Raw genomic sequence first — 24724 nt, 5'->3', positions numbered from 1 at the left:
ACATCAATATGCGATCAAATTAGAATAGATGGTACAAAAGCAATCTTTTCAGATGTATCACTAAGTAAAGGACTAGGTTGCATTAAACTGAGCCTGAGGTTTGCACTCAAGTTATTTTTATTACAGTTAGTATTTTCATCATAGCTGAAATTTGAATCAGGTACAATTTGAAGCAGTGAGAAAACAAAAACAAAAAATAAACAAAAACAATAACAAGCAGAATTTAATCGTCTGATGTCTGCTGGCAGCTTATAGAGAATTTAAAACCATTGGAATTGCCTGTATAAACAGGAGTTGTCTCTGCAAGTTTGTAGTAGTACAGAGGATTTTTAATATAGATTTTGGAAGGGGAGCAGAAGATAAAGGCAATCCAAGTGTCATCACCATGAGTGAAGACCTTAAGTTTGAAGATGCCAGAGTGGTTGCCATTATGTGGTGCTTCACAACCAATGAATTACTTCTGAAATGTAGTCACTATTGTTCTGTTGGCAAACATGGCAACCGATTTGTGCATAATAACAATAATGAGATGTATTAACCAGTTAATGTGTTTTAGTGATGTTGGTTAGAGAGAACTTTCTATTCTCAAAAAGTGCCATGGGATCTTTTATATCCATCTGAACAGACAGACAGAGCCTCTGTCTCATCCAAAGAACAATACCTCTGACAGTGCAGCACTCTTTCAGTACTGTACTTGAGCATGTAATGTATGGAGATACCTCAAGTGCTGGAGTGCGACCTGAACCCACAGCCTTCTGACTTGAAAGGAAAAACTGCGACCACTCAGCAAAGCTATCACTTTAATCTCAACACCATTAATATGTCTGAGACATAACATACGACTAAAATATAAAGCACACAACTTGCAATTCTTTAAAATTTTGATTTCATGATTGCATTATCATTTCACAGAAACACACACCATCTAAATTAATATTAAACAATAGCAAGGTCTTCATGCTGAAATACCCTTAAGATGATAGAAACAATACATGTGTTTGTTAGTTGTGCAAGAACATTTTGATTCAAGCTTTTTCATGTTCTTTAGGATTGGTTTTTTAAAAATACATTTACAGGGATGTGGGTGGCACTGGCAAGACTGGCATTTATTGCCCATCTCTAGAGACATTGGTGGTGTGCTTCTTGAACTACTTCAGCCTGTGTGGTGAAGGTGCTTCCACAATGCTGTTAGGGAGGGAGTTCCAGGATTCCCTACACCGAGCAACAGTGAAGGAATAGTAATACATATTCAGGTCAGGATGGTGTGTGACTTGGTGGGAAACCTGGAGCTGATGTCTTCCCATGCACCTGCTTCCCTTATCCTTTTAGATGGTAAAGGCCACGGGTTTGAGAAATGCTGCCAAAGAATCCTCAGTAAGTTGTTACATTGCATCCTGTAAGTACACACTGCAGGCATGATAAACATGCACAGTGGCCTGTTGAATATTGTTCCAGCTGCACTCATCTTGGCAAGTATTCTTTCACATTCTGGAGCTGGGCCTTGTAGGTGGTGAATAGGTTTTGGGGAATCAGCAACTGAGCCACTTCCTGCAGAATACTTAGCCTCTGACCCGCTCTAGTAGCCACAACATTCATGTTGAGTTGAGTTGGGTACCCATCCCCCTATGATGTTGATGGTGAAGGGCACAAACATAGTAATGCCTCAGAATGTCAAGGAAAACTGTTATCCCTTGTTAGAGATGGGCATTGCCTAGCAATTTTCTGGCACAAACATTACTTGACACTTATCAGCTCAAGTCTGGATGTTATCCAAGACATGCTGTACACAGGCATAGATTGCTTCATTATCTGAGGAATTGGGAATGGAATTGAACACTGTTCAATCATTAGTGAACAGCTCCATTTCTGATCTCATGATGGAAGGAAGGTCATTGATGAAGTAGCTGAAGATAACTGGGCCTAGGACAGTACCTGCAATTCCTGCAGCAATGTCCTGGGGTGGAGATAATTGGTCTCCAATGACCACAACTATCTTCCTTTGTGCCAGGAATGATTCCAGCCACTGGAGAGATTTCCACTTAATTTCCACTGACTTACATTTTACATGGATGCCTTGGTTCAACACTTGATTGAATGCTTCCTCCATGTCAAGGGCAGTCACTCTCTAATCATCTGTGGAATTCAGCTTGTGTCCATGCTTGGACTGAGGGGTCCGAGTGAAACAGCACATGTGAGTACATTATTGGTGAATAAGTGCTGCTCAATAGCACAGTTGATGACTCCTTCCATCACTTTGCTGAAGATTGGGAGTAGGTTGATAGGTTAAATAATTGGCTGGGTTGGCTTTCTCGTGCATTTTGTGGACCAGACGTACCTAGACAATTTTCCACCTTGTCGGGTGCCTAAAGCCCCAAGGAATGAGGCCAGTGCCTAACATCTTTTGGCATAAAGAAACATAGAATAACTAATCTTCAGTTGGATTGCCCTATAGTATTTTATAACAGATTTTGTAATTAGAGAAAACAATCAAATTGAATCACAAAGATGGATTTAAATGTTATCAGTAACTTGTGAAGAGTTATTGGTGAGTTTTCAGAAACAATCATGTCTGATACTTAATAAATGTGACATTGTTTAGACTGAAAATGTACTCATTAAGGCTGCTCCAGCAGAAATTCTGCAAGATCTGATTCCCATATTTAGTCTATTATCAATAGCTGGTCAGCACACAGACAAAAAATGTCTATGAAGTTCCGATACTTGCAGCAAGCCGTGCAAGTTCAGAAAACATTGGTATGGACATTTCCTGAATCTAATGGGTGAAAAGTCCCAGAAATTCACTAATAATATTTAAGAGGTACTGACCAAAGTGCACAGTTGAGCCCTTACCAACATTCAAAAGACTCAGTTCCAGCAGGACAAAAACAAGTTCTTAGAACCAGATACAATGGCCCGAGTTTTGTAGTAGGAATAATGGTTATTTTGAAGTAAATCAGACAGTAACCTCTGGAGTACACACATGCACAGTTAAACATGGAAATCTGCATGCAGATGTCTGATTTGCCCTGCTCCTCCATAGACTGCCTCATAATAGTACCTCACTGATAGACTCAGCATTGAAATCCATGTAAAGGCATGAAGTTACTATACTTACCCACTAGTTATCCACTGAACAGCCAATTACAAATTAGAGCTGGTGCATTCAGGTGCCTCCTGAGCTGCACCTGTTTGCTGGTCCCCTCTCTGCTGTGCAGCTACAAGTCTTGAGCAGCAAGTGCTGATTCTCTTTGCACATATCATAAACTTGGTCACAGTACAATACCAATCAAAGGCACCCAGTTGAATGAAAGATAGTTTTCCTTCAAGCTTTAAATCAGTATGTACAACTCTGGATTAATTTAATTACAAGCTGTATCAGTACAAGCCACATCAAATACAAAGAAACTCACAGCCAAAACCCACATGCCATGTGTATTCCAAGCTAACAACAAACATACGCGATTTGAAGTGATAGGAATTCCTCTTTTAAAAAGTTACTTATGTCGAACAGAAATTGGGAGACAGCATTCTTTGGACCCAGTCGATACCAAGGCCTCAATTTACAACCTCGAACATAGAAACAGAAGAGGAAGGTGGTGACTTTCTTCCACCTCATGCTTTGCATGTCTAGCAAAAATCCCCAAGGACAGACCCTGACATAGCCCATTTGTGAAGAAATTAATAACATTGAAGGGAAAAAACTCTACATTAAAAGTGTTCCACAAACACAAACAGTTTAATGAGGCAATTTTATACAAGTCCATTGAAAAGAATTAATTCACTGGGCCAGTGTATTTCCAAAGCAAAAGGCAAAGGTTTTAAATAATCATTTTCAATGGTTAAAAAAATTGGCCAGCAAAAAAATCTGTCCAGTCACTGCATTAATCTTAATGCAAATCATCCCTTTGGTTTAGTCGAGAGAGAGTAACAAGTTAAGAGAGGTTTAACAGCACTTCTGCGTCATTACAGGATTTTACAATAATTCAGAGTTAAACATCACATTTCCTTCCTGTGTTGAGCCATGGAATTATAGTAGAGATGATTCTGCTATACACATGACCTTTTCTGGAAGATCAGGCACTTGTTATTAGCTGGCATGTCAACCTGAAAACAAACCACAATACCATTAGCACACTAAGGCTGCTGAGTGACCCCTACTGGCTTTTAAGCAGCATTGCTACAAAATCAGCCACAATCCTTTAACTTTCACCTTTGACTGAAGGTTCTCAACATATCACTCTTCGGTTTGCATTTCTGTCTAATTCAGTGGTTCCTAAACTTTTCGTCTGCGGACCACTTAGGTGGGGCAAAAGACCCTACCTGTCTTATCCCACCCGCTTTCACTTGCCACCGCAAAAAAAAAATCATCAGAATTAACGGGAACTTATGGAAACTATAAATACTCTGCTGCTTTTTGGCTACAAAATGGAATAGATTTATCTGTATTTTTTTCTATTATAGATCATAAATTAATTCATGCCAGAAACAAAAATATAGACATTTTCATATTATAAACATTAATACAAAAAGAGAACACGTTTATTTGAAACATTCTAGTGTGTTATAAAATCATCACAATAATCTTCTGAGAAACTACTTGCATCTACATTAATCAAATAAAATCAACAGTAAACATAAATCTTGCTTATAAAACGACATTGTTATTGCTCATGCTTATGATAACTCGTGCTGTGCGGTTTAGTACAGTGAGGTTTTAAGAGGAAAGTGATACTGATTGCAAACCATTGAATAGAATGCTGTCTATTTTTTACATTAACACAGAGTATTTTATATTTTTTGCGATTATCAAGGCGAGGGCAATCAGTGGTAGGGATAGCATTTTTCCACATTTGCGTTAGCAAGTGCAGATGTAAAGTAAAACTACCCTTACTCTGCCACAAGCTACCTTAACCTAAAAGTACAGATCAGGACCAGTATTACACAGTATTTATAGCACAGAAACAGGCCATTTCATCCAACAGGGCCGTGCCGGTGTTTATGCTCCACATGAGCCGCCTCCTCCCACCTTGCTCCATCTAACCCTATCAACATATCCTTCTATTCCTTTCTCATGTCTTTATCTAGCTTCTCCTTCAATACATCTTTGCCATTCACCTCAAATACTCCTTGCGATAGCAATTTCCATTCTAACCACTTTCTGGGTAAAGAAGGTTCCTCCTGAATTCTTTATTAGACTTATTAGTGATTCCCTTATACTTATGGTCCCTAATTTTAGACTCTCCCACAGAACTGCAACGTGTGGATTTTCTACTCCCTCACTGCCCTTCCTTTTAACCTTTTGAGTAAGGATGCCAACTAAGTACTAAAATATAGCACCCATTAGGAACTGGGTTAAAACTGATTTCACATTGGACACTTGAAGTCAACACATCGCGCCCCTCTGGGCTGGATTTGAAACCAGGATTGTGTGGGGGGGGGGGAGGCTGAATTTTAACTGCCAGAGGGTTTCCACTGGTTTCAGTTATTTCCTGCCATTCATGGCAGATGAAGCCATCAGACCCTGATCTGCATATTTGAAGAAGGACCCCACTGGTTTAAGGCAGATGCCTTTGCTTTATGTTTAGAAAAGCAGCTTAAAATTAAAGACAGTGGGATCCAGCAGAGTATCAGTAAGTTACCTGGATGATTTTAATTGCCTAACTGCCCTATTTCCAGCCAGATCTCAGAGGTGAAGTGGCAATGTACTAATAGAGTCATAGAGTTATACAACACAAAAACAGGCCCTTGGGCCCATCATGTTTGTGCCGGCCCTCAAGCACCCAACTATTCTAGTTCCATTTCCAGCACTTGGCCCGTAGCCTTGTATGCTATGGCATTTCAAGTGCTCATCTAAATACTTTATAAATATTGTGAGGGTTCCTGCCTCTACCACCACTTCAGGCAGTGTGTTCCAGATTCCAACCACCCTCTGGGTGCAAAATCTTTTCCTCAAATCCCCTCTAAACCTCCTGCCCCTTACCTTAAATCTATGCGCTCTGGTTATTGACCACTCCGCTAAAGGAAAAAGTCTCTTCCTATCTAACCTATCAATGCTCCTCATAATTTTGTATTGTCCCCCCTCATCCTTCTCTGTTCTAAGGAAAACAACCCTAGCCTTTTCAGTCTCTCTTCATAGCTGAAATGCTCCAGCCCAGGCAACATCCTGGTGAATCTCCTCTGCACCCTCTCCAGTGCAATCACATCCTTCCTATAGTGTGGCATCCAGAACTGTACACAGTACTCCAGCTGTGGCCTAACTAGCATTTTATACAGCTCCATCATAACCTCCCTGCTCTTATATTCTATGCCTCGGCTAATAAAGGCAAGTATCCCATATGCCTTCCTAACCACCTTATCTGCCCGTGCTGCTGCCTTCAGTGATCTATGGATAAGTACACCAAGATCCCTCTGAACCTCCTAGGGTCCTACTATCCATTGTATATTCCCTTGCCTTGTTAGTCCTCTCAAAATGCATTACCTCACACTTCTCAGGATTAAATTCCATTTGCCACAGCTCCACCCATCTTACCAGCCCATCTATATGGTCCTGTAATTTAAGGCTTTCCTCCTCACTATTTACGACACTACCAATTTTTGTGTCATCTGTGAACTTACTTATCATACCTCCTATATTCACGTCTAAATTATTAATGTACACTACAAACAGCAAGGGACCCAGCACTGATCCCTGTGGTACACCACTGGTCACAGGCTTCTACTTGCAAAAACAACCCTCGACCATTAACCTCTGTTTCCTACCACCAAGCCAATTTTGGATCCAATTTGCCAAATTGCCCTGGATCCCATGGGCTCTTACCTTCTTAACCAATCTCCCAAGCGGGACCTTATTAAAAGCCTTACTGAGGTCCATGTGACTACATCAACTGCTTTACCCTCATCTACACATCTAGTCACCTCCTCGAAAAAGTCAATCAAGTTAGTTAGACACAATCTCCCCCTGACAAAGCCGTGCTGACTCTCCCTGATTATTCACTGCCTCTCCAAGTGGAGATTAATCCTGTCCCTCAGAATTTTTTCCAATAGTTTCCCATCCCCTGATGTTAGACTCACCAGCCTGTAATTACCTGGTCTATCCCTGCAACCCTTCTTGAATAATGGTACCACATTTGCTGTCCTCCAGTTCTCTGCCACCTCTCCCGTGGCCAGAGAGGATCTGAAAATTTGTGTCACAGCCCCTGCTATCACCTCCCTTGCCTTACACAGCAACCTGGGATACATCTCATCTGGGCCTGGGGATTTATCCACTTATAAGCCCGCTAAAACATCTAACACTTCCTCCCTTTCAATGTTAATATGTTCAAGTATATCACAATCCCCCTCTCTGATCTCTACACCTACATTGTCGTTCTCCACAGTGAAAACAGAAGAAAAGTAATCATTTAAAACCTCAACCAGATCCTCCGGCTCCACACACAGATTGCCACTTTGGTCCCTAATGGGCCCTACTCTTTCCCTGATTATCCTCTTGCCCTTAAGATACTTCTAAAACGCCTTAGGATTTTCCTTTATATTGACCGCCAATGTTTTTCATGTCTCCTCTTTGCTCTAATTACTTTTTTAAGTACCTCCCTACACTTTCTATACTCCTCTAATGCCTCCGCTGTTTTCAGTGCTCCGAGTCTGCCATCAACCTTCTTTTTTTTCCTGATCCAATACTCTATATCCCTTGACATCCAGGGTTCCCTGGACTTAACATGTTGGTTCTGAACCCTCACTATTACATCTTTGAATGACTCCCACTGGTCTGATTAGACTTTCCTACAAGTAGCTGCTCCCAGTCCACTTTAGCCAGATCCTGTTTTATCAAATTGAAATCGGCCTTACCCCAATTCAGATCTTTATTTCTGACCCGTCTTTGTCCTTTTCCATAACTACCTTAAATCCTAGAGTTATGGTCACTATCCCCGAAATGCTCCCCCACTGATACTTCTACCACTTGTCCAGCTTCATTCACTAGGATTAGGTCCAGTACTGCCCCTTCTCTTGTAGGACTTTCTACGTACTGGCTCAAAAAGCTCTCCTGTATGAATTTTAAGAATTCCTCCCCCTTTAAGCCTTTTGCACTAAGACTAACCCAGTTGATATTAGGTAAATTGAAATCCCCTACTATTATTACCCTATTAATTTTACACCTCTCTGAGATTTGCCTACATATCTGTTCCTCTATCTCTTCCTGACTGTTTGGAGGCCTGTAGTACACTCCCAGCCAAGTGATTGCCCCCCTTTTGTTCTTAAGTTCTACCCATATGGCGTCATTTGAGGAACCTTCTAAGATATCATCCCTCCTTACTGCAGTAATTGACTCCTTGACCACAATACCACCTCCCCCTTTTATGCCCTCCCCTATCACACCTGAAGATTCTATATCTTGGAATATTGAGTTGCCAGTCCTGCCCCTCCCTCAGCCACGTCTCAGTGATAGCAAAAATATCATAATCCCATGTGCTAATCAATGTTCTCAATTCATCTGCCTTATTAGTAATCTATTAGTAATTAATAATCTTATTAGTAATCTACTGAGACATCTAATTCCTATATTTTGCTTGTACATAACCAGTAAGTTTGAATGAAAGGAGAAATGAGAGGTTTCCAAGCACTTTTTGTTTGCTGACAAAGGCAAGGTTAAAACCTCTAGTGCCATTTTGGTGTTATATATGCATGAAAGGGACAGGAAAAGACCTGCTCCATCCAGACATGCTGTACCCACATAGACCACTAATCCCATCATCTTCTATGATGCTATTCATCCCTTTCAAAGTGAAGGGAAAACTTTACTGTAACACATCTAAACAAATACAGATTATGCGGCTATAAAAGATCCATCTTTTAAAACAATGTAAAATTGATCATTCTGAACGGAGCTCACAAGGTGGATTTGAAGTGATCCATTTGATCTAATTTTTCATCTTCCCATTAAATCCTACAATTTTCCATCTACTTATTTCTTAAATCAGTGCAGCATTCTGGCCTCAACCACCCTTCCTGGCAACTCATTTTAGACATTGATCATTCTCTGTATAACAAGAGTAATTTTAGAGTAATTGTAACTTGTCGCCAAGCAAAAAATGGGTGATAGTGAATCAGCAGCCCCTTTAACACTGCACCATCAGAGTGAGAAAGATAGAGATAGAGAGAGATACACAGACTAAAAGAGAGAAAACCAGACAGAGAGTTTCTTTCCTCATTCTAATTTGACTGATTTGTATGAAGTAAAAGCAAGCAGAATTTTGAAAGAAAAAAACAGCATTGAGGGAAACCGATAGGGAGGGTAGCAGTGGGAAGTCAGAGGGGACACCTCAATCCTGGCTACTTGTTTGTGGGGGACTGACAGCACAGTAAGAGAGTGGGATACAACAACAACAACGACAATTTGCATTTATAATAGCTCCTTTAACATAATAAAACGTCCAAGACGCTTCACAGGAATGTTGCCAAACAAAATTTGACACTGCATCACATAAGAACATATTAGGAAAGGTGACCAAAGGTTTGGTCAAAGAGGTAGATTTTAAGGATCTTCCTTAAACAAGAAGAGAGAGGTACAGAAGATTAGGAACAGAGTTTCAGAACTTAATGCCTAGGTAGCTGAAGGCACAGCCGCCAATGATGGAGCGATGAAAACTGGGAATGCCCAAGGGACTAGAAATGGAGGAGTGCAGAGATCTCAGAGGGCTAGACGAGGTTGAAGAGATAGGAAGGGGCAATGCCAAGGAGGGTTATGAAAATAAGGATGAGAATTTTAAAATCAAGGTCTTGTAAGACCAGCAGCCAAGGTAGGTCAGCAAGCACAAAGGTGATGGGTGAACGGGACTTGGTGCAAGTTATGATCTGGGCAGCAGATTTTTAGATGAGCTAAAGCTTCTGGAGGGTGCAAGATAGGAAGCCAGCCAGAACAGCACTGAAATGGTCCAAATGGGTTTCAGCAGCAGATGAGCTAGGCTGAGGGGAGAGTGATGATGTTTTACAGAGGTGGAAGTAGGTGGTCTTGGTAATGGAGAGAATATGGGGTCAGAAGTTCCGCTCAAGGTCAAGTAGGATGCCAAGGTTGTGAACGGTCTGGTTCAGCCTTAGACAAGGAGAGGGGTGGAGTCAGTGGCTAGGGAATGGTTTTTGTGGTGGTGGGGGAGGTGGGTGGGCACTGAAGTCAATCGCATTGGTCTTCCCAATATTTAATTGCAGGAAATTTCTGCTTTTTCAATATTCATCCAAGGTAGAGTGATGGATTAGCTAGTTCAAAGCAGAGGAGGTGTGATAGTGATATAAGTAAGCAGGTGGTAGAAAAGGAAATGCAGAGCGGGAAGCTAAATGGTTAAATAATACAATGACAGTGAAAGGATTGGGGTGAGGGAAGCATATATGATTGGAGGATGGTAGGGGAAGGATGCTGAGGGCCACAATTCCTTTGCAAACCCTATCTAAATGTAGTCATTAGTGACTTCTTTCCACAGCCCTGTCCCATCCAACCCTTCCAACTGAAAAGAAGGACATGAAAGAAAAGCAGAAGAGAAAGAGAGAGACACACAACCAGAACAGGAAACACAATGAATGAAAGGTAAATGAGTAATAATACAGCATGCAATTCCTAAGAATTAGTATATTACAAGTGTTTGATGCAAGTCCATGGGATGCATTTTGAGTGACCAACATAAAAGTATTAAGGGGGCTTGTTTGTGCTGAAAGCCTCTGTTAGCCACCATCTCACATGCATTATGAATATTTAGGAAAAAATTCATACCATCTGCTTGAATGCCATCTCGCTTTCTTCAGCCAACTTTTGTAACATGCTTATATCTCTCAAACCCCAGCTTGGATTTCTTTTAAAAGAAAAATGCTACATTTAAACATAGCTGTTCCAAAACCACATTTTTATTGTCTTTTAGGATAACTGACAGAAAGGAATTTTGTAAAAATTGCTATCACATCTTACCTTTGCCTTAAGCTCAAATCAAAATCTATGTTGCTTTGCGGAGTAATCACACCATTGACTGCATAGGGCTGCAGAAAAGAACAATGTCAAATTAAATCAGTCAAAGTCTATCAAAATATTCCTCCAGTAACCTGCCTGGAAACAGCAAAGGGGACATGAAGCGAACCTTAAGACTGTATTTTCACCAACACACCAGCAACTACTGTCAAACCTTGTTACTGTAAAGTCCCCCAGTAGAACATACGATTTACTTGGCAAGCTCCAGGTGAAGTTGGAAGAACTCTTGACTATGCTAAGGTTATTGAGAAGAACTAGTTTAATAATATTAATATTTAATGATATATTCAGGTTAGATGGCTCAATGTTTTGGACTCCAAACTGGCAAAGTTACCAGGCTTTGAAATTATGATGTGGGATAGTAAGGTTTCAGACAACTGTGGTAAGCCTAAGAACATAAGAACAGGTGTAAGCCATTTAGCCCTTCCAGCCTGTTCTGCCATTCAATGCGATTACGGCTGATCTGTGACCTAACAATTGCTTTTGCCCCATATCCCTTAATACCGTTTGGATAAGAAACATTTATCAATCTCAGTTCTAAAATGATCTAACATCAATTGCAGTTTACAGATGGGAGTTCCAAACTTCTTCGACCCTTAGTGTTTCCTAATTTCACTCCTGAAAGTTCTGGCTCTAATTTTTAGACTATGCCCTCTATTCCTAGACTTCCCAACTAGCAGAAATAGTTTCTCTCTATCGATCCTATCTGTTCCCCTTAATAGCTTGAAAACTTTGATCAAATCACCATTTAACCTTCTAAATTCCAGGGAATACAACCCTTGTTTATGTAATCTCTCCTCGTAATTAAACCTTTAGAGTCCAAGTATCATTCTGTTAAACTTACACTGCATTCCCTCCAAGGCCAATATATCCTCCCTAAGGTGTGGTGCTCAGAACTGCTCACATGCTCCCGGTGTGTCCTATTCCTCTAGGTGTAAAGGCCAGTATTCCATTAGACTTTTTGATTATTTTCTGTATCTGTCCGTGACATTTTAATGACCCATGTACCTGGACACCAAGTCTCTTTGGATCTCCACTGTTTCTAGCTTTTCACCATTTAGAATGTACCCTGTTCTATCCTTTTTAGGTCCAGAATGGACGACCTCACATTTGCCTACATTGAAATCAATTTGCCACAGTTTTGCCTATTCACTTAATCTATCAACACCTCTTACTTTCCGGGAGCGGAGAGGAGAAGACTGGAGCGGACCTGCGGGCAAAACGCCGGGAGTGCAGCCTATAAATCGACCCCCAAGGATCGAGGCCCAGTCTCTTACCTTCTGGGAGCAGAGAGGACCAGAGCGGACCTGTGGGGAGAACGCCGGGAGCGGAGCCGATAAGTCGACCCCGAGGATCGAGGCCCAGTCTCTTACTTTCCGGGAGCAGAGCGGAGAGGAGCTCTTCCAGAGCACCGGAGTTTTGAAAAAAAAGGCAAACAGTGACTTCAGAGGAGAGCTGCAAGGTGACAGGTTGGTGAGTAGCAGCTGTTAGAATATCTTTAAAAAAAAGGGGGAAGTTGCTATTTTTGTTGGAAAAAAAACCTCTGGTGATAAGGTGAGTATGGCTAAAATGTTTTTTTTTAAGGACTTTAGATTGAAGTCGGTAGAACAAGGCCCCTAGTATAATTAGTATTTTTTAATTAAGGGAGTAACTAATTAACCTAAGGGCAAGTCATGACAGGAGAGCTCAGCCCCGTGATATGCTCCTCCTGCGCTTTGTGGGAAATCAGGGATGCTTCCCGTGTCCCTGACGACCATGTGTGCAGGAAGTGTATCCAGCTGCAGCTACTGGCTACCCGCATTATGAAGCTGGAGCTGCGGGTGGATTCACTGTGGAGCATCCACGATTCTGAGGACATTGTGGATAGCACGTTTAGTTAGGTGGTCACACCGCAGGTAATGGCTGCACAGGCAGAAAAGAGATGGGTAACCACCAGACGGAGTAGTAGGCGCAGGCAGGTAGTGCAGGAGTCCCCTGTGGCCATCCCCCCCTCAAACAGATATATCGCTTTGGATACTGTTGGGGGGATGACCTCCCAGGGGAAAGCAGCAAGTATGTGGCACCACGGAGGGCTCTGCTGCAGAGCAGGGCAGGAAAAGGGTTGGAAGAGCTATAGTGATAGGGGATTCTATCGTAAGGAGTGCAGGTAGGCGTTTCTGTAGTCACAAACGAGACTGCAGGATGGTATGTTGCCTCCCTGGTGCTAGGGTCAAGGATGTCTCGGAGCGGCTGCAGGACATTTTGAAAGGGGAGGGTGAGCAGCCAGAGGTCGTGGTCCATATTGGTACTAACGATATAGGCAGGAAGAGAGATGAGGTCCTGCAAAGTGAATATCGGGAGTTAGGCAGAAGGTTAAAAAGCAGGACCTCTAGGATTGTAATCTCAGAATTACTCCCTGTGCCACGTGCTAGTGAGGGTAGGAATAGGAGGATTAGGCAAATGAATGCGTGGCTGAAGAGCTGGTGTAGGCGGGAGGGCTTCAGCTACTTGGATCATTGGGATCTCTTCTGGTGCAGAGGTGACCTGTACAAGAAGGACGGGTTGCATCTAAACTGGAGGGGGACCAATATCCTTGCGGGGAGGTTTGCTAGCACTACTCGGGAGGGTTTAAACAAGTCTTGCAGGGGGGTAGGACCCAAAGTAGTAGTCTCTCAGATGAGATAGTTGAGGCAAATGTAGACGTTAAAGCAAGCAAGTCCAGTAGGCAGGCCAGGCAGGGGCAGGACAGGGAGCGTGGAAGATCTGGTAGGCTAAACTGAATTTACTTTAAGGCAAGAAGCCTGACAGGTAAGGCAGATAAACTCAGAGCATGGATTGGTACATGGGATTGTGATATTATAGCTATTACGGAAACATGGTTGAAGGATGGGCCGGCTTGGCAGCTCAATGTTCCGGGGTACCGATCCTTCCGGTGTGACAGAGGTGGAGGTAAGAGAGGAGGGGGAGTTGCACTATTGATTAGGGAGGACATCATGGCAGTACTTAGAGAGGATATCCTGGGGGGAATGTCCAGCGAGGCCATATGGGTAGAACTTAGAACTAAGACAGGGGTGATCACTTTGATGGGATTATACTATAGGCCCCCCAATAGTCAGAGGGAAGTGGAGGAGCATATATGTAGGGAAATCACAGATAGGTGCAGGAATTATAGGGTTGTAATAGTAGGTGATTTTAACATCCCTAATATTGACTGGGACTGCCTTAGTGCTAAGGGATCAGATGGGGAAGAATTTGTTAAGTGTGTCCAGGATAGTTTTCTGAAGCAGTATGTGGATGGCCCTACTAGAGAAGGGGCTACACTCGACCTCCCCTTAGGAAATGAGGATGGGCAGGTGGTTGATGTGTCAGTGGGGGAGCACTTTGGGACCAGTGACCATAACTCTATTAGTTTCAAGATAGTTATGGAAAAGGATAGGACTGGTCCTCAGGTTAATGTCCTAAATTGGGGGAAGGCTAATTTCCATGGCATCAGACAGGAACTCTCAAAAGTTGAATGGGAGAGGCTGTTTACAGGTAAAGGCATGTCTGGCAAGTGGGAGGCTTTGAAAAGTGAGATAGGAAGAGTTCAGGGCCGGCATGTTCCTGTTAGATGGAAAGGCAAGGCTGGCAAGTTTAGGGAACCTTGGTTCACGAGGGATATTGAGGGTCTGGTCAGGTCAAAGAAGGAGGCATATGTCAGGTATAGGCAGCTGGGATCAAGCGAGTCCCTCGAGGAGTATAGGGGATGTAGGACTACACTTAAGGAAATTAGGAGGGCGAAAAGGGGACATGAGATTTCCCTGGCAGATAAGATAAAGGAGAATCCTAAAAGATTCTATAAGTATATTAAGAGTAAAAGGGTATCCAGGAAGAGAGTAGGTCCCCTTAAGGATCAGTGTGGCAATCTATGTGTGGAGCCACGGGAAATGGGCGAGGTCTTAAATGAATATTTCTCATCCATATTTACCGTGGAAAAGGTCATGGAAGCTAGTGAGTTCAAGGGAAGGAACAGCGATATCCTGGAGTATATCAACATTACAAGGGAGGAGGCGTTGGAGGTTTTGAAGAAAAGGACTTGGCGGATGATGAGTCTAGGGAAGGGAGTGTAGATAGTCTGGGTCATGTCATGATCAAAAAGGAGGTGGTGTTGGGCGTCTTGCAAAGCATTAAGGTAGATAAATCCCCAGGGCCTGATGGGATCTACTCCAGAATACCCCAGAGGCAAGGGAAGAAATTGCTGGGGCCTTGACAGAAATCTTTGTATCCTCATTGGCTAGAGGTGAGGTCCCAGAGGACTGTAAAATAGCCAATGTTGTTCCTTTGTTTAAGAAGGGTAGCAAGAATAATCCAGGAAATTATAGGCCGGTGAGCCTTACGTCAGTGGTAGGGAAATTATTAGAGAGGATTCTTCGGGACAGGATTTACTCCCATTTGGAAACAAATGAACTTATTAGCGAGAGGCAGCATGGTTTTGTGAAGGGGAGGTCGTGTCTCACTAACTTGATTGAGTTTTTTGAGGAAGTGACGAAGATGATTGATGAAGGAAGGGCAGTGGATGTTGTCTATATGGACTTCAGTAAAGCCTTTGACAAGGTCCCTCATGGCAGACTGGTACGAAAGGTGAAGTCACATGGGATTAGAGGTGAGCTGGCAAGATGGATACAGAACTGGCTCAGTCATAGAAGACAGAGGGTAGCAGTGGAAGGGTGTTTTTCTGAATGGAGGGATGTGACTAGTGGTGTTCCGCAGGGTTCGGTGCTGGGACCTTTGCTGTTTGTAGTATATATAAATGATTTGGAGGAAAATGTAGCTGGTCTAATTGGTCAGTTTGTGGACGACACAAAGGTTGGTGGAGTTGCAGATAGTGATGAGGATTGGCAGAGGATACAGCAGGATATAGATCGGTTGGAGACTTGGGCGGAGAAATAGCAGATGGAGTTTAATCCGGACAAATATGAGGTAATGCATTTTGGAAGATCGAATACAGGTGGGAAGTATACAGTAAATGGCAGAACCCTTAGGAGTATTGACAGGCAGAGAGATCTGGGCGTACAGGTCCACAGGTCACTGAAAGTGGCAACGCAGATGGATAAGGTAGTCAAGAAGGCATACGGCATGCTTGCCTTCATTGGTTGGGGTATAGAGTATATAAATTGGCAAGTCATGCTGCAGCTGTACAGAACCTTAGTTAGGCCACACTTAGAATATTGCATGCCATTCTGGTCGCCACACTACCAGAAGGACGTGGAGGCTTTGGAGAGGGTACAGAAGAGGTTTACCAGGATGTTGCCTGGTCTGGAGGGCATTAGCTATGAGGAGAGGTTGGATAAACTCGGACTGTTTTCACTGGAACGACGGAGGTGGAGGGGCGACATGATAGAGGTTTACAAAGTTATGAGTGGCATGGACAGAGTGGATAGGCAGAATCTTTTTCCCAGGGTGGAAGAATCAGTTACTAGGGGACATAGGTTTAAGGTGCGAGGGGCAAAGTTTAGAGGGGATGTGCGAGGCAAGTTTTTTTTACACAGAGGGTGGTGAGTGCCTGGAACTTGCTGCCGGGAGAGGTGGTGGAGGCAGATACGACAGCGACGTCTAAGAGGCATCTTGACAAATACATGAATAGGATGGGAATAGAGGGATATGGTCCCCGGAAGTGCAGAAGGTTTTAGTTTAGACGGCGCAGGCTTGGAGGGCCGAATGGCCTGTTCCTGTGCTGTACTGTTCTTTGTTCTTCGTAGTATACTGTATTCGCTGCTCACAATGTGGTCTCCTCTACACTGGGGAGACCAAATGCAGACTGGGTGACCGCTTTGCAGAACACCTCCACTCACTCTGAAAGCATGACCCCAAGCTTCCGGTTGCTTGCCATTTTAACCACCACCCGCTCTCATGCTGACATCTCTGTCCTGGGATTGCTGCAATGTTCCAGTGAACATCAACGCAAGCTCGAGGAACAGCATCTCATTTACCAATTAGGCACACTGCAGCCTACCAGACTGAACATTGAGTTCAATCATTTCAAGGCATGACGGCCCCCCCCCCCATTTTACTTTAATCTTTAGTTATTTTTTCTTTGCTTTTTTGTGTTTATTTTATTTTAGCTTGTTCAGTTTGTTTCTACAGTGCCTACCCACTGTTTTTTTCAGGTTTGCGCTTGTGGCTGTTCAGTTTTCAGTCCATTAACACCCTATCTGCACGAATGCTTTGTCTTTCAGCACACCATTAACATATTGTTTGCCTTTGCTCCATGACCTTCTGGTCAGCTATTCTGTGACCTTGTCCTATCAATACCTTCGCTTTTGTTATCTCTTGCTCCACCCCCGCTTTACTTGCTTAAAATCTTTTACATTTCTTATATCTGCCAGTTCTGAAGAAGGGTCACTGACCTGAAACGTTAATTCTGCTTCTCTCTCCACAGATGCTGCCAGACCTGCTGAGTTTTTCCAGCACTTACTGTTTTTATTTCAGTTCCAGCATCCGCAGTATTTTGCTTTTATTGAAGTGCTTCATAGTCATTTTGTACTTTAACCCAGTGCTGGATTTTTTTCCCTTGCAGCTTGAGATCACCGATCAATTTCATCCTGCATCTCTTCCTGTTGTTCCAGCTCATCCAGCCTGGCCCACAATTCTTCCTCAGTTAGGATACTAGACTTGCAGTCACCACCATCACCACCCTCCAATTCAACCACAAAAATCTTTTTGGGCTGAGGGCTTTCCTTTGGCTTATGAGCTTTGCTGTATCTCCCTTCAGAATTTAAATCTTTAATTTCTAGGTCTTCATTCTGAATTTCCTCCCGAACCTGGGTCAGTTTCCTGGGACCTAGGCAGTAAGGATTTAGTAATATCGGGATGGGTCTCACCTACATCCACATGATCATGTAGGGTTATGGTTTTGCACCCTGGTTTGTCCCTGCAGATCCTTTTAAACACGGTAAGCAGCCTTGTTAGGTCTCCTCTCTGTTCTGCATTTAAATAGGAGAGTACGGTGTCCAATTTTCCTAACATTTTAGTGTTAGCTAATCGGACAGTAGGGTGTTCGATTTGGGAATCCTCTTGGCCTTCCTCTAACTCATCCTCGCTGTCCTTTTTGCCCTCCTCTTTCCTCACTGTCTGACAGACTGTGCTTGTTTGTCCCCTTCCCAGCTGCGATACCATTTTCACATCTGGATGTGGCACAGCTTTTGGTTTTTCCTATGATCTGGGGTGTCAATTATATAGTTCACCTTGCTAATTCTCTTTATTACTCTGTACAGGCCACTGAACCAGGCTTTCAGTGGTTCTCCCTGTATTGGTAATAGCACTAACACACGGTCTCCGGGTTGAAATGTTCTGGCCTTGGCATGTTTATCCGCCTGCCTTTTCATAGCTGTCTGGGAGGTTTTATAGGTGTTCCTGAGCCACGGCACAGACTCTCGTGAAATGTTCTCAGAACATGAAGAAGCAGTCTAACAGGTGAGATTCCTCCCTGTGTCCCAAAATCCTCCTCCTGAATTAGAGGACCGCTCACCTGGTGTCCATAAACTAATTCAAAGAGACTAAAGCCAGTGGACTCATTGGGGAGAAATCCCAGCTCTTTGTCCCACTCTTGGGGATACTCATAGCAGAATGCCCTGATCATTGCCTTTAAGGTCTGGTGGTACAGCCCCTAAGCTCCTTGTGACTGTGGGTGGTAGGCAGAGGACTTTAGCTGGGTTATGACCTTTTGAAAAATACTGGACATAAAATCTGTTCCCTAATCCGACTGGATCTCAGCAGGCAGCCCTTATCAGGTGAAGAATTGGGTTCGCCCCTCCACCACTATCTTGTGGATGAAGGTGCTTCCATTTTTTAATATTTTCTTGAGGACTCGGGTTTGAAGATTGTGGAGATGGATTCTATTAGGACTGAAGAGATTCCATAGATGTTGGACTTATTTTTTTTTAAAAGGAAGGACAGGAATTGGTTTAAAAACACACTTACTGGATGTCACATGTCTTCAGCTAAGTAAGCAAGAGCATTGATGACTAGAGGAGTTGTTTACAGAGAAGTGACATGTCAAGATTTATGGTGGTCAAGAGTTGGTTTCATTTTAGATTGTTCTGAGTCAGTTGGGGTTTTCAGCCTGCTGAGAGAAGCACCCAGCTCATCCTTTCTCCACCTCTCTGAGTAACCGTGAGAATCCAGTGTGTGATAACTGAAACCCCTGATGGCACATTTCTCCTGGAAATGCCTGTCATACTAATCCTCGATGTCGCCTGAAGAGAACTGCTCCAAAAAGATCCCAGTGACAGCTGTCTACGCATATCTGGGACATCAGAATAAAGTGACAACTGATAGCATTCCACGTCTTCTCCTTTTCCTTCAAGAATTAACAAGTATTTGGCCAAAGTATTCTATTTTGTCTTGTTGTAAAAGGATCTCTGCAGAGAAAATTTCTTTATTTTTCTTTAACTGGTGTGCATGTGCGTGTACGCACGCACACACACGTGTTGGGCTAATTTAGAAGGGAACATTTATATTTCAATATGTGTATTAATACTTTGCATCTTTACTGAATAAGTCTTGTTTTATAATAAATTGATAATTTTGTTGTTTATTAAAGAAACCTGGTTGGTAGATTTTATTTCTGAAATAAAAAGACAGTATAATTGGCCGTATTGGTAATTGGGTAAACATTTAAATATATGTTGTGACCTGTGGAGAAGTGGAACTAGAGAAAGATGGTGCACTCCTCCTGCCTGGGTCAAGTGGACCAAATGTCAGTGGTGAAGCATAAGAGTGATTATCGTATCATAAGGTTTGGATTAGCAATGGAAAAAAGCAAGGCACAATCTGAAGTAGAACTTCTAAATTGGAAGAGCGCTAACTTCAATGGGATGAGAGGGATCTAGCTAGGGTATGGTTCTTAATGAATACTTTGCATCTGTTTTCACAAAAGAAAGGAATGATACATTCATTGCAATCAGGGAGGAGGAGTGTGAACTATTACATAAAATTAACAGAGTGAGAAAGTTTTAAAGTGGACAAATCCTCAGGCCCAGACGAAATGCATCCTAGCCTGTTAAGGGAAGCAAGAGAAAAAATAGTGGAGGCTCTGACCATCATTTTCCAATCTTCTCTGGCTACAGGTGTGATGCCAGAAGACTGAAGGACAGCTAATATTATACCATTATTTAAAAAGGGATAAACCGAGTAATTACAGACCAGTCTAATCTCGGTAATGGGAAAGTTACTGGAAAATATTCTGAAGGACAGGATAAGTCTTCATTTAGAAAGACATTAATTAATCAAAGACAATCAGCGCGGATTTGTTAAGGGAAGGTTGTGTCTGACTAACATGATTGAATTTTTTTGAAGAGGTAACAAGGAGGGTACATGAGGGTGGTGCATGTGATGTAGTCTATATGGATTTTAGAAAGACTTTTACTAAGGTCCCACATGGCAAACTGGTCACAAAAATAAAAGTCCATGGGATCCAAGGCAAAGTGGCAAGTTGGATCCAAAATTGGCTCAGAGGCAGAAAGCAAAGGGTAATGGTTGATGGGTTTTTGTGTCACTGGCTCAGTATTAGATTCCTTGCTTTTTGCAGTATATATCAATGATTTAGACTTGAATGTAGGGGGTATGATTAAGAAGTTTGCTGATGAAACAAAAATTGGCTGTGTGGTTGATAATGAAGAAGAAAGCTGTAGATTGCAGGAAGATAGCAATGGAGTAGTCAAGTGGGCGGAACAGTGACAAATGGAGTTGAATCCGGAGAAGTGCATTTGGGGAAGTTTAACACGGCAAGGGAATACACAATAAATGCTAGGATACTGAGAGGTGTAGAGGAACAGAGGGACCTTGGAGTGCATGTCCACAGATCCCTGAAAGTGGCTGGACAGGTAGATAAGGTGGTCAAGAAGACACAAGGAATACTTGCCTTTATTAGCTGAGGCACATAATATAAGAGTTGGGAGGTTGTGCTGGAACTGTATAAAAGACTAGTTAGACCACAGCTAGAGTACTGCGTGCTATTCTGGTCACTGCACTACAGGAAAGACATGACTGCACTGGAGAGAGTTCAGAGGAGATTTATAAGGATGTTGCCTGGACTGGAGAATCTTTGTTATAAGGAAACATTGGACAGGCTAGGGTTGTTTTCTTTAGAAAAGAGAAGGCTAAAAGGAGACCTAATTATGAGGGCGTCTAGATAGAGTGGATAGGAAGGCTTCATAATCAGGGTGCACAGATTTGGAATAAGAGGTAGAAGGTTCAGAGGGGATTCGAGGGTAAATTTTTTCACCCAGAGGATAGTGGGTTTCTGGAAGTCACTGCCTGAAAGGGTGGCAGAAGCAGAAACCTTCATAACATTTAAAAAGTACTTGGATATGCACCTGAAGTGCCGTAACCTACAAGAATACGGATCAAGAGCTGGAAAGTGGGACCTGGCCGGACGGCTACTTGTCAGCTGGTGCAGACAGGATGGGCTGAATGGCCTCCTGTGCTGTAAATTTCTATGATTCTGGCATTAAAATGGATCCAGAGATTCAGGAAAAACAGTAATGGAACAATGGGCAATCTTTGAGGAGGAGATATTTTAGGTACAAGCTAGGTACATTCCAAGATAAAAGGAACCAAAGCCAGGGCTCCTTGGATAGCAAGGGAGATAAAGAATATGAAGAAACAAGAAAGAAGGTGTGTGATGCATGTCAGGTGAATTCTTCAAGCGCGAACCAGGCCAAATACAATTGAGAGGGGAAGTGAAGAGGAAAATAAGACTGGCAAAGAGAGAATAAGACAATAGAATGGCAGTTAACATAAAAGGGAACCCAAAAATCTTCTATCAGCATGTAAATAGTAAGTTGGTAGTACGAGGTGGGGTGGGGCCTATTAGGGACAAATGGGGTTGTATATGCCTAAGGCACAGGGCAAGGCTAGAATACTTAATGAGTACTTTGTATCAGTGTTTACCAAGCAAGAGGATGCTAACAAAACATCAGTAGAAATAGAGATGGTAGGGGTAATGGATGAGGGAATTGATAGGAAATTGGAATATTGGAAAATAAAATTGGAAAGGCCGGCAGTGCTTAGAGTGGAGAAGTCGCCTGGTCTGCGAGTCTTGCGTCCCAGGTTACTGAAGGAAATGTGAGTGGAGATAGCGGAATGGCTTACCATAATCTTTCAATCTTCCCTAGATACAGGGGAGGTGCCAGAGGACTGGAGAGTGACAGCCTTATTAAGAAAGGGAGTAAGGACATTCCTAGTAACTACAGGCTGGTCAGTTTAACATCAGTGGTGGGCAAGATTTCAGAAACAATAATCAGGGAAAAAAAATCAGCAAGCACTCACAGCTCCAGCGACCCGGGTTCAATTCCGGGTACTGCCTGTGTGGAGTTTGCAAGTTCTCCTTGTGTCTGCGTGGGTTTCCTCCGGGTGCTCCGGTTTCCTCCCACATGCCAAAAACTTGCAGGTTGAAAGGTTAATTGGCCATTATAAATTGCACCTAGTATAGGTAGGTGGTAGGGAAATATAGGGACAGGTGGGGATGTGGTAGGAACATGGAATTAGTGTAGGATTAGTATAAATGGGTGGTTGATGGTCGGCACAGACTTGGTGGGCCGAAGGGCCTGTTTCAGTGCTGTATCTCTAAACTAAAACTAAACTTGGAGAAGTTTGAGCTAATTCAAGAGAGCCAGCATAGATTTGTAAAAGGCAGATTCATCTTGACTAATTGATATTTTTTTGATGAAGTAACAGAGAAGACTGATGAAGGGAATGTGATGGATGTTGTTTATATGGACGTAAAGGAAGCATATGACAAAGTACCACAAAGAAGGCTGGTTAACAAAATTGAGACACTTGGAATAGGAAGGTAAGTGTCAGCTTAGAATTTTAAAAATTGGCTTTAGGACAGAAAACAGTGAGTTGTGGTAAATGTTTGTTTTTCCGACTGGAGGATAGTAGATAGTGGTGTTCCCCAAACTTCAGTACTAGAACCACTGCTTCTTATGATATATATATATATATATATATATATATATATATATATATAAATAAATGACTTGGATATTGGAATACAGCGTAAAATTTCAAAATTTGCCAATGATACCAAACTTGGAGGTGTGGCAGACAATGAGGATAATATCAGTCAACTACAACAGGATATGGATAGGTGAGCAGAATGGGCAAACAAGTGGCAGATAGAATTTAATACAGAGAAATGTGACATGATGCATTTTGGCAGAATGAATAGGGAGAGGCAATGTAGACTTAATGCACAGTTCTGAAGAGTATCAGGAACATCGAGAGTTGGGGTTCATGTGCATAGATCTTTGAAAGTGGCAGGACATCTTGAAAGTGTATTTGGCAAAGCATATGGGATCTTGGGCTTCATAAATAGACATATTGAGTACAAAAGCAGGGAAGTTATGCTGAACTTTTATAAAGCTCTGATTAGATCCCAACTAGAGTATTGCATCCAGTTCTGGTCACCACACTTTAGGAAGGATGTCAAGGTCCTTGAGGGTGCAGAGGAGATTTACAAGAATGGTTCCAGGGATGAGGGATTTTAGCTGCAAGTTTAGGTTGGAGAAGCTGCTCCTTGGAGCAGAAGAGGTTAAGGGGAGGCTCGATAGAGGTGTACAACATTCTGACAAGTTTAGATAAGGTTGACAAAGCAAAGCAGTTCCCATTAGCTAATGGTACAAGGACTAGCGGAGACAGATTAAAGATTTCAGGCAAGAGATGCAGGGGAGATGTGAGGAAGAACCTTTTTACGCAGTCATTGGTAATGACCAGCAACTCGCTGCCTATGGGGGTGGTGGAAGCGGAAACCATGAATGATTTCGATAAGAAATTGGATGGACAGTTGAGGGAAATAAATTTGCAGGGCTACGGGGATAGAGGGGAGGAATGGGACTGATTGAATTGCTGCACAGAGAGTCGGCATGGATTTGGTGGGCTGAATGGCCGCTGCTGTGCTATAATGACTGCATAATGACATCAGTTTTAAAAGTGGTGGTGAAATCAGCAGAGGTGATAATGTTGGCAAGCATGTGACCAAGGTGGGGAAGTTGAGTAATTTGGAGCTGTGCTGGGAGCAGGTGGAAGGCTTCAGTGAATAGATTAAGTCTGAAGAGGATTGGAGGCAGATGGGCAAGAAGCTGCAGGACAAAGGGACAAGGACTGAGTTGGGCTCAGATGAGGGCAGTGGACAGGCAGCTGAGGCTTGTATTCAGGCCAGGAGAATTTGAATTAATTTCACCTTGGGAGACTGCAGTTATTGTACATTAAGTATTACTTTTGAAATAATAACTTCATAACAGCAATGAATAAGGAGCAAAGCAGAACATTATATTTATGCTAAAATCAGCTATTTTTATTGACCAAGATATATCTGATCAATGTAATTCCCAGTGCACTGATTATGGTTGCTTGGTGACAACCCAGCAAGCAGCAGCAGCTTTAACTAAGAGATAACAAAGCATCTTAGTCTTTATTTCTCCCAGAAAACAGGGCGGCACAGTGGCGCAGTGTTTAGCACTGCAGCCTCACAGCTCCAGCGACCCGGGTTTGGTTCTGGGTACTGCCTGTGTGGAGTTTGCAAGTTCTCCCTGTGACCGCGTGGGTTTTCGCCGGGTCCTGCGGTTTCCTCCCACAGCCAACGACTTGCAGGTTGATAGGTAAATTGGCCATTGTAAATTGCCCCTAGTGTAGGTAGGTAGTAGGAGAATGGTGGGGATGTGGTAGGGAATAGGAGATTAATGTAGGATTAGTATA

General features: G+C 42.7%; 1 protein-coding gene across 1 annotated transcript in view; it reads right to left on the bottom strand.

The window, feature by feature from the left end:
- The window catches only part of mettl26 (methyltransferase like 26), a 67397-nt gene continuing 42673 nt past the window's right edge, over positions 1-24724 (bottom strand). The window contains exons 4-6 of the mRNA XM_068055729.1: positions 10949-11016; positions 10757-10835; positions 1-4104 (exon numbers count right to left, since the gene is read on the bottom strand). Of these exons, the coding sequence (XP_067911830.1) occupies positions 4048-4104; positions 10757-10835; positions 10949-11016 (204 nt within the window). The 3' untranslated portion in view covers positions 1-4047. The remainder of the gene's footprint in view (positions 4105-10756; positions 10836-10948; positions 11017-24724) is intronic.

The sequence above is a fragment of the Heterodontus francisci genome, chromosome 24 (assembly GCF_036365525.1).
Source record: "Heterodontus francisci isolate sHetFra1 chromosome 24, sHetFra1.hap1, whole genome shotgun sequence".
NCBI lineage: Eukaryota > Metazoa > Chordata > Chondrichthyes > Heterodontiformes > Heterodontidae > Heterodontus > Heterodontus francisci.
This window is presented reverse-complemented; position numbering and strand designations above follow the sequence as displayed.